Genomic DNA, 11,735 nt, shown 5'->3' on the forward strand with positions numbered 1-11,735 from the left:
TAATAATACTGTTAATTAATACACAACTTTTATAATTGATCCACCCAACCACCTCACCGTGCGTCTATCTCGATACATTGCAAGGTCAGAACTAACTCGAGATTAAAATATGCTACAACATTGTTTATAGTTAAGTCACGTAGGCATTGATCCATATACCAAATGCTAACANAGATGGAAGTTTTCGAGATAATAGACAGTTTAAAACACAAACTTGCGAGAACAAACTTCAACTATCAAAATTGTAATTTTTCCAGCGCTTCCTTGATAAATGATTAGTATTTTGTCATCGCTTGTATAATGTATTCTTGAAACTTTGGAACCGAATATCTCGAAAACTTCCATCTTGAAGGTCATACGTTTTTGACATATTCGTACTCAGAAAAATGTGCTCTATCGAAATCCGTGGAAAAAAATATGGGCTGCCATTTAAAAGAATTGCCGATGACGTCATACATCAAAAACAAACAAAACAAAAAAAAAGTCGATGGCTGAAAAAAGTGACATTTTATAAACTAAAGTTGACGTGTCCGAGGATTTCCTGTCAAAACCCTTCAATAACGATTTTTCGAATTTATTCCAAACTTTACGAGCTCAGTGTATGTGTACAGGATGCTATAAAAATTCAACTGATGCCATTGATCCTGGACAAGTTATTTATTTCATAGGCTTAATAACAATCGAACCACCATGTATAATGGTTAAATATATTATTTTCTTTATTAATATTATTAAGTAATATAATTTTGTATTTTAGGTAGTTGTTCGCAAAGTTGCATAAACATGCCACGGCTTAAAAAGCCAACTTTTCGAAAGATGTCAAAAACATTGAAAGATAGACATTTGTCCAAAGCGATTACTGACACTTTACTGAAAATTCTGAATGAAGTAGAATTCCTAAATAAACAGTCTACAGTAGATTGTCAAATATTATTGGAGGAAATTTTAAATCGAGTTATGGAGAAAATTTCCGATTTATCTTCTACATCGTCAGAGGAAGTCCAGGAAGAAGAAAATAAGGAAAATGTTGATCCTTGTTGCTCATCAGCACTACAACCAACAACACTTGAGGATTCTAGCTCAGGGGAGTCAGATGAATATAATTTTACTTGGGGTTCTATTGACGAGTACAATACGTAAGGCTATTTAATTAATTAAATTGTTACAAGTGATTAGATATGTCTAATAATTTTAGAATACAAGATTATTAACTTGATATTGAATTCGAGAAAAACACCAACACCCTTGATGGCTGCAGAATAGTTGATATAAATTATTTAATAACGAAAACAATTATTCTTCAAAGCAACCACAACAGAAAATGTACTGGAGGTTCCTTGTTATTCCTGAAGGAAAAAAGACTAGGACTTTCAAGTATTATTACATATAAATGTAACATATGTAACAAAGAGCAAAGTTTTGGCACAGAAAAACCAGCACAAACTGGTCAAATAAATAAAGTTGCAGTATGGGGAGTACTTTCAACAGGTAGCACTTTCAGTCATCTGACTGAATTTTTAAGTGTAATGGGTATCCCACCTTTACAGAGCAAATTATTTTTTGATATTCAGCGGGATTTAGGAATTGTAAGTATCTACGTAATTGGTAATGATATATAGACCCACTATAGGTGTTAATAACAAGTTGGAAAAATGTTGAGTTAATTAATTTTAGAATAATTTATTAAATATGGAATTGTTTTTTAAGGTTTTCTGATTTAATCTATTTGCAGTAGATTTTTTTCTCTAGTGCTCAAATTGTAGTTAGAAATTTGAAATATTTTGCTGTTTGTAGAAGTGGAAGCAATGTTTAGATGAAGACATAAAAAAAGCAACTGAAGAAGAAAAACAAATAGGAATCCAAACGTTCATATGGACATAGCTATAATGCCTCATCTGGAGTAGTAAGTATATTGCAGTACAGAGGGTGCTGTAAAATGTAGAAAAAATTACTTAGTGAAGTATAAAAAAAACATTTAAAATTTATATATGAATAAATTTTTAGGGTAGAATAGGGCAACATACTGGCAAAGTGTTATTCCTTGGAGTTCGGAATAAATACTGCTCTATATGCACACGTGCTGAAAATAGAAACGAAAAATGTAAAGAGCATATATGTTATAAAAATTGGAGTGGGTCGTCTACAGCAATGGAAGCCGATATTATGGTTGAGGGTTTCAATAAAAGTGTACCATTGTACAATCTCAAATATAACCATTTTATTGCTGACGGTGATTCTTCAGTTTTTGCTAAAATAAAAGAAAAAGTAAATTATGGCACTAAGGTATATAGCAAGAAAAAAGTAATAAAATAATTTTGTTACTATTGTATATTTTTTAGGTTTCAAAAAAAGAATGCACCAACCATTGTTTGAAAAATTATAGCGAACATCTATATAACATAAAGAAAAATACTAACGGAGTGTCTGCAGCAGCACGAAAATTTTTAACCGGTAAAATAATTGAGAAACTAGTATCGGCTGCACAAAGTGTAATATATGCCAATCAAAATGGAAGTATATCTATGCTAAAGGAAGATTTACGAAACAGTATAAATCATGTGTTTGACAATCATCTGAACTGTAAGATTTCTTATTGCACTGATGTGGGAAATGTAGCGTAAGACCAAACAATAGCATTAAAAGAATCTGGAGCTCATCATCACGTTTATGGAGTACTAAATTTATTAATAACAAAATGTCATTTACTTATTGACAATGAAACAAATAATAAGGCAGAAACGTTTATGAATATTCTTGCAAGATTTAATATGGGTAAACGGTTAAATTTTACTCAAAGAAATAGTTTTGCTGTCCGAAGCTACTTGACAGCTCTAAGATACAACAGTTTCGGTTGGCATATTTCAGCATGGAAAATGTATTTTGGCTGTGAACTTCCACAACAACTTACTAAATATATTGATTTTGAGACAAACTGTGCAAGAAACAGAAATAAACCGGTAAGAAAAAGAAAAACAAAAGGACCAAAACAGAGTAAAGATTATGATTATGGACCTAATGTAGCAGAAGTTGAAATTTCAGAGTCAGATCTAGCTGTTGAAGTGAAAAATCTTGTAAAAAGGTTACAGGTAAGAAAATAATTTCACCTACTAAATATGGTAAGAGACTAGAAGAGAAAAACGAATTTATTTTGAATTTTATTACTCTCTAAAACAGAAACATTGCACCATCTATGTACTAATATAATGAAATATAATCTTTAATTCTAGGTCACAGAAGAAGAAATAAATAAAATAGCAGAAGAAACAGTAGGTCAGTTTAATAATCCGCGATATATAGAAGAAAAATTATATAGCCTCCAATTTTGGAGAGGTGGCTAAAAGAAGAAATTATACTTCCTGTGATGCTATCGTTAAAAAACTTCTGAATAGAAACCACCTAAGTAGTTCTTCTATTGAATATGGCTTAAAAAATGAAAGTGTGGCCATTAGTAAATTTCAAGAAATTACAGGAAAATCTGTCTCACCCTCAGGGTTATACATAAATCGAAAGAATGGAATATTTGGAGCATCACCAGATGGTTAGTTTTACAGAAAATGTCTCTTCTATATTAAAGAGCTCTTCTGTGTAATTTGTGATGAGTAAATTATATTTCTATAGCTAACTTTCCTTCCTTCTTCTTTAAGAGCGTAAATATTTTAAATATTAATTAAGTAGTTCATGAATTAGTAGTCCACTATTAGTCTAATGTAATTTTTTTAGTTTTTACTATTTGTGGTAAATTTTTTCTAAACATACATTCAAGTATAACATTTTTAGGTTTGATTGAAGATGACAGCATTATAGAAGTCAAATGTTTGGAAAAGGTAGCTCTATCAGGAATTACTTTGGCAGAGGCAGTGGAGAAAAAAATGGTGCCTTGTTTATATAAAGACAAAGAAGAAGTGAAATTGAAAAAAACTCATAACTATTACTATCAAGTAAGTAAAATAAATTAAAAAGTGATGTATATGTAATCAATATTTCTTGTCTATTAGGTACAAGGTCAATTAGCAATAACATGAAGACTCATATGTTATTTCATAATATACACAGGCGATAATAATGACCTATTCATACAAGAAATAGCTTCAGACAAAACATTTATCGACAATATGTTTAAAAAATTAGAAACATTCTACATGGACTTTTAGCTCCCGAAATAATACTTAATAGAAGAGGAAGAAATTTGAAATGTAAAGACCCAACTTATATTTTAGAAGCCAAAAGAAACAAAGAATCAAAGAAAAACAGAAACAGGAACTTTTAAGTAATCATTGTACGTAATTATCTTGTAACTGTTGTATTCTGACGCTGATATAATATAATATAATATAGTCACATTAAATTAAATAAATTAGTAAAATAGAGTGTGTCCAATTAAGTCGTCACCATATAGGATACATAGGATATATTTTTTATTATTGGTTTTATAACAAAAAGTTATTCTTAATAAAAAGGCCTAAAACCCAATGAAATAATCACATTTCAATTTTTTTCAGTCGTATACGAAGTTTGTTGAAAAATGTTTTTGCTCTAGAGTAAAGTACCTTTATTTTTTACAATATCGACAATCGTTATTAAGAAAAGTTGATCCTAATAGAAAACTACGGTCGGATATCCAATATTGTCCATCTACCATTAAAAATAACCTTTAATAATTTTTGGGTATCAATATAGTATGAAATAAACAAATAAATTATAATTTAATTTTGCAAATCATAAAACATTTATTGTATTGAATTAATTTGTTCGTCAATGCATCCTAGATTTAATGTCGATCTCTAGACGTAAATTGTCGATGGTAATACAGAGAAGTGTTTGTAAAAATAACAAAATCCGTTTTTTTATGGAAGATGGATAATATTGGATACCTGAGCGTACTTTTCTATTGGGATCAACTTTTCTTAATAACGATTGTCAATATTGTAAAAAATAAAGGTACTTTACTCTTGGACAAAATTTACATTTTTCGACAAACCTCGTATACGACTGGAAAAAATTGAAATCTGATTATTTCATTTTGGGTTTTAGGCCATGCAGTTTATCAAGATTATTTTTTTTTAATATAACCAATAATAAAAAAGTATCCCATATGGTGCCGACTTAATTGGACACACTGTATATGTATAATTTATTATTTACTATTATCGAATAATATAATATAGTAAATGTAAAATTATAGAATTATATAATGAATGTATTTATATTTGCTCTTTATTATTCAAATCTTACAATATTTAATAATAAATATTTTAAATAACAATTGAGTAATTTATTAACAGATTGAGAAATTTGTTTGGAAATTTTTGAATTACCCTCTTATATGAGTAATATTTAATAAATTATTTTTGGCGTTCTTTACTCGAAAATAAAAGATAACATGCCTATAGTCTATTTGTATTCCTTTGTTTTTGTTACGTTATATAAATACCATCCCTATTAGAAAGCAAATTCACATTTTCAATCATTTGTTTCTCTGCTTGACGTTTACACTATTTATTTGTGCACAATAAATTTTCACTGAAACTTTACTAGGAGTAAATATCTAAATAAACCGAGTAGTTCAGAAATACTAGGAAAACAATTGGGTATATAATCTGCGTGAGAAATTATTCGACCCTATTTTTTTTGGTTTCCCAATGTTTTATTTTTTGGGGTCCCTTGAAATTGGGCTTACAACTTTGTATTTTGCAAATATCTTCGATAACGTAAAGGCGACATTAATAAAATTTATATGGGGTTTTAGATAGTCTATCTATATGAACACTATTAATACAATAGTTTTTCCATGTATTTGAATTTTGCTCTTCACTTTTTCATTTGAAGTTTAATTTTACAGAAAACGTTGCTAAAAATGCAGTGTACTACCATTGAAAAAACTTGAAAAAGTATAAATTCATAAAATGTAAATGGTAGCTGTGAAGATAATTCAATTGAGTGATAGTTGTCAATTCGTGATTTCGCTGTCACCTTATTTTCTCTCAAGGATTTTAATAAATTATGTAATTTAAAAAATTTTCAATTATCAGTTTATCTTCTAAAGATAGTATCATAAACTTGAGATTTTTTGTAGAAATTAAATATTAAAGGAAGAAAACATTTGTTAAAAGTTTATCAATTGGTCTCCACATCTTTATTGTCTTGTTTACGGGTTACAGTTTCGGAGATATTTGCTCAAAACGAAATTTTAGGGTCAATTTCAAGGAGCCGCAGAACCTACCAAAATTATAAATCGAGAAACCAGAAAATACGGGTCAAAAAATTTCTCACGTAAGTAGACTGTACCTAATTTTTTTCCTTGTATTTCTAAATTACCCTGAATTTAATTGAATAGAAGTGGTAACAGTAGTCTCCCGACTTCTTTTTAGAAAACTAAATACCTGTTAAAAACTAATTTTCAACAGAATATTTGATTGCAAAATTTGGCTCCCTATGTAATAGAAATTGACTTTACCGCCACTTCTTAATCGGATGCTGAACTATTCTATCATAAAATTGAGTAAAATTTTTATTATCTTGACAGATTTCTAGACAATGAACTAGACGAAGTTTGTGAGATAATGAACCTTATGTAAAAATGCCGATATGTTTTTAGGTACAGAAATTTGTCAAAATAACTACTTTTTTATATTTTTCTGTACACCTAAATATTCGTATGCCATAAACTTACTTAGTGCTGCATATAAAATTGTTTACTTTTGTTTTATATGTATGAGAAAATCCATGTTAAGATGTGACATTAGGTTAGCAACAAAGGTGAGTCTTAAAAACGTGTTTTTAAAGTTATAATTTTATATTAGCAACTTTTAAATGGTAAGAACGAATAAACAAAAGTTAAAGGATTCTATTTTTGCATTTAGTTTTGTTCATGCTCTATTTTTTGGGATTTCAGTACCTAAAAACACTACAAATACGGGTCATTTTTTGCCAGAAATATGGCCACCTTAAGATTATATTCTTCGAATTTACTAAATATCTTTCTAATATGTACTAGATGTTCATGTAGAGATTTAGAAAAATCATCCATATAGACAAAGCAGAATTTGTATAAGTATTCTTTCAGAACGTTATCCATCACTCTCTGAAAAGTTGACGGAGCGTTTTTTAGACCGAAGGACATGCGGACGTACTCATAGTGCCCATTATTGACGGAAAATGCTGTTTTTTCTATGCTATCCTGCAACATTTCGATTTGGTGGATCCTTGGGCTAGATTTAGCGTTGTAAAATAAACACATTTACGTAAATTGTCAAGAATTTCATCTATGCGCGGTAAGGGGTACTTGTCCTGTATGGTTTTTTCATTAAGTTTGCGATAGTCTATGACTAAACGCCATTTCTTTTTGCCCGAAGCGTCCATTTTCTTGGGTACTATCCAGACTGGACTACTGAAAGGAGAGATCGAGGGTCTAATAATTTTGTTATCAATTAATTTTTGAATCTGGTTTTGAATTTCTTGTTTTAAGTTGTAAGGATATCTGTATGATTTGCTATAAACCGGGTCATCATCTGTGGTGCGTATTTTGTGTTTTATTGCGTTGGTGAAAGTTAAATCGGAACTTTCATGATAGAATATTTTTTTATATTGTTTGCATAATTCTAAAATTTTCGTTTTCTCTTCAGGGTTTAGATGTGAGGTTCTAATTACTTTCGAAACATCAAAGTTGGTTTGTAATGATTTTGGATTCTGAAGATCTATATTTATTAAAGGTTCTACGTCTATTTGTTCGTGACAATATATTTCAATTTCGCGTTCTTCTTCAAAGGGGATCTCGCATATACCGGTTTTCGCGTCGACAATTGATTCGGGTATACAAATTTCGCTAATATTTGTTTCCGGGATCAGTACTGTTCCTTCTTCTACATTGACTGGTATTCTAACGATATTATTTAAACTTTGCTTAAATGGTTGGAAATTTTGTGGATTTAATTCTATAAAGAAGGGAATTTGTTTATTACTTATCTCTAAAGTCTGATTATCGTAATTTATGTTTGCTTTTAATTTCTGAAAATCGTGCCTACCTATTAATGCATCAAACCTGTCGTGCCACTGTATTATATGAAACTTGAATTTATAATCAATTCCGAATTCTCTTAATAGAGGGTACGCTATATTTTCATCATTTTCAATTTTTCGATCGAGCGATTTTACGAGCGACTTTTACAGAGAATTTGTGTTTGAAAATGTAATTTTTGAAATAGTCATGTGCTGGTTTTGGGTTTATGATACTATTAGGGGCTCCTGAATCTATTAGTATTTTTAAATTTAAGCTAGGTATAGTTATAAATGGTAATTTTGGACTATTACTAATTAAATTTAAGTCAATATTTCGTCCGGGGCAAATTGTTGAAAATTTTCATGGGATTCAAATGTTTCATGTGAGTCAGCGGAGTTTCTGTGTTGATCTGTACTAAACGAAATATTGGGTGCAGGGTTTTCAATATTATATAATTCTTCCGTAACGAATGTTGGCCTAGATTGTTGGGCGAAATGATTTTGTTGTGGTTTAAATGTGTGGAAACAGTGGAAACAGACATTGGACATTGGAGTGGGTTTGTACCGATTGGGCGTATTTCTATTAAATACCTGAGAGTTGGTTGGGAAGCGTTGATTTATTGGCCTAGGTTGTACATTTTGGAAGTGATTATTATGCGGTAGGTAAAATGATTCCTATTAATAAATGGCGTATTCGAATTACTTTTAATTTAACCAATGTTGCAAGAAACAATTACACCGCGGGCTATATGCCCCCCCAGGTATTGAATTACACTCGCAACACTGAATGTAACAGCTAGGATCGCTCGTCAGTTTAACCCACCAGGCACAGACCGGTTTCGGACTTATTGGTCCTCATCAGTGTGTCATACTGTTAAACTTACGAGCGATCCTAGCTGTTACATTCAGTGTTGCGAGTGTAATTCAATACCGGGGGGCATATAGTCCGCGGTGTAGTTGTTTCTTGCAACATTGGTTAGAATTGGTGTCGCCCTCTAGGCGACAGTCGTGCAACAAAGTACCTGGCAAAGTTTAGCAGGTCGCTTCCACCGTAGTAGCCATTTGAATGGCATAGTGGAAGTCGGCACGACAGACAGATGGAGCCATTGTGCTTCGCGTACTACTTTTAATTTGATTTACTGGTGTTTTAACAAAAGTATTTTTTGACTTATTTCTCATGAACTTCATAAATCCGATTTGAGCTTTTTCGTTGTCGAACTTTCTGCACTCGTACAGAGCTTGCTCTAAATTATAAATAAGTATGTTTAATACATGAGAACAATAGAGTTCTAGAATTTCGGCTTTGAATACGGTTAAGGCTTGATTTTTATACATTTCTTCTTTGTTTCTTCTTATATCAGCGTTTTCGGTGCGAATATTAATGTGTTCTAGGAGTATTTGCGTTTTGTACTTGATTTTTTCAAAGTAACTTTCGTAATTTTCGTTGTGATTTTGATAGCAAGTATTTAGATCATGTAAAAGTAATTCTTTCGAGCGAGGGTCTCCAAAACTTTGTAATAAAGTTTCTTTAATATCTGACAATCTACTACAATTTGACGAAATTTATACATCTCTCGCATCACCTACTAATTTTGCCTTGACCTGTTCAAATAATAATTTTCATCAGGTTTTCTTAGTAATTCAATATAACTTTCTACCTGTTTAATAAAATATGTTAAATTTTTTTATCCTCCGGAGTATTCCGGAAGCATGTCCTTTGCCATATTCATTTCTAATTGTGTAATAAAACCATGTTAGTACTATAATTATTATTTATAAGCGAATAATTTTCTGAACTAGAATTGCTCGAATATCTTTGTATTGGCGATCTATCTCTTATTGTCATTTAGATTTTTTTTGTTTAACATGTATGTTACTACGGTATAAAGAAAGGAAAGACTTACAGGATTATTATGTGCATTCTACGATGAATGACTGGTCCTAGTTGAAAGCCTTTCGAAGTTGATGTCTAGGTGACTCTCGGTAGGAAATCCCTGTTGGTGTTGGCCTAGTCTGCAGTTGATGTCCAAAGGGGGATGCCTGTTTGGGTATCCTGTTCGCAGTGCCAATTAAATACACAAAATGCGCTGTTTTTAAAAACTATTTATTTACTAACTAATCGAGTACACGTTCTCTAACCAAAAACTAATAAGAACTGAACTGAGCTTACAAGTTGGTGGTTGCTTAAATATAAGTGTTATCTAAATTGTTTACATTAAGGGAAACTTTCCCCAGTGACGTAGGTCACGTATCGTTCTAAATAATTGAGTCATTTTAGTAGACACATTATCATAATATGTCTGGACATAATTATATGTACATATGTAAATATGTATATGTACATGCATATAATATGAATTAGATTTTATGTGTTCCTGAGAAGGCGAAAAATAACAATAAAACCAAACATTATCGTAAAAATGTCGTATAAATATCGACATGTTTGCACGGCAATAATATTTCAACTAAAAAGATTTAATCGACAAAAGTTCCGACTCGCATAAAAGGGTTTCCCCGAGACTGCCGGGGAATTACGTTTTTAGTAGTTACTTTTTATTATGTAGTTTGACTTTATAATCCTAACTATATACGATAAACCGAATTTTGTTCGAATTAAAGATTTTTATTTCGGACCATCGAAACGGGCATTCGTCGGGTCGTCGGGCCGGATTAATGGACATTCGGATTAAGGTGAGTTTGGATTAAAGAGTCTATACTGTAACACAATGACAATAAAATAATGATAGATCCTTTCAAACAGCAACATTTTTGTTTAATATCCAAGGCATAGTATTGCTGTTTTAGCTTGTTTTAGTTCCTGCCGCCGTCAGATTATTTTCGTTGTTTTTGCTGATTGTTCGAAAACGCCTACTCCAATAAGGAAATGTGACATAACATTTTTTATTTAGAATTTGAAGGTTTGTCAAATTATGTTAAAAAATACGGTGTTGCTATTTAAAAAAATATCGTTTTTGTAGCTACTGTAGAAATCTGGCAACACCGGAAATAATTATTTGTTATTTCCTACAACTTTGCATTTAGAAGTACTAGTCTATCACTTCAAATAAAAAGTTGGCCTATGTCAGGTTTTAAAAAAATAGCACTATATATATATATACAGGGTGGCCCATTAAGAATGGAAACATTCGCGTACAAAAGTTGTTTATGGGCCGATTTGAATCGGGTTTTTAGTGCAAAATAGCAAAATTTTGTTAGTGATTTTTTTTTATAAAAAATCTGACTACACCACTGGATAATGCATTTGTACCAATTTTTGCGAAAAAAAGTTTGCCCCTAAAAAAGTTATGACAATATCGCAAACCAGTGTTTGCTGTTCTCGGTGAACCTATTGTTTTATAAAAACCGAATAGAACCCAAAGGGAAACAAAATTAAATAACAAACACTGGTTTACTAATTATTAATAAGAACCATAAAAACCAGTATGCACAAAATAAACAATTACTCTAATATAAACAACAATTGATAAAAATAGTAGGTTCCACTAATCCTCCGTTTAATTCTATATATTTTTCATAACGTTTTTTTATATTTTTTACAACATTTCGTAATTGATGCGCGTTAATCTCCTCACACGCTTCCCTTATTCTAGTGCACAATACTACCCGGTTATTTGACCGTGTCTTATAAATTTTGGACTTAATAAAGCCCCACAGAAAAAAAATCAAGTGGGGTAAGGTCTGGAGATCGGGGTGGCCAATGAATTAATGGACTGTTTCGA

General features: G+C 31.0%; 1 protein-coding gene across 1 annotated transcript; it reads left to right on the forward strand.

Moving 5' to 3' along the window:
* Positions 1 to 799: 799 nt before the first annotated feature.
* LOC108910598 lies at positions 800 to 1,493 on the forward strand. Its single transcript, XM_018715254.2, has 2 exons — positions 800 to 1,136; positions 1,196 to 1,493. Exons 1-2 carry the CDS (start codon positions 817 to 819, stop codon positions 1,209 to 1,211), a joined length of 336 nt encoding a protein of 111 aa, XP_018570770.1. The 5' UTR covers positions 800 to 816; the 3' UTR covers positions 1,212 to 1,493.
* Positions 1,494 to 11,735: the final 10,242 nt, after the last annotated feature.

This window comes from Anoplophora glabripennis, unplaced genomic scaffold, assembly GCF_000390285.2.
Source record: "Anoplophora glabripennis isolate ALB-LARVAE unplaced genomic scaffold, Agla_2.0 scaffold232, whole genome shotgun sequence".
In the NCBI taxonomy this organism is placed as follows: Eukaryota; Metazoa; Arthropoda; class Insecta; order Coleoptera; family Cerambycidae; genus Anoplophora; species Anoplophora glabripennis.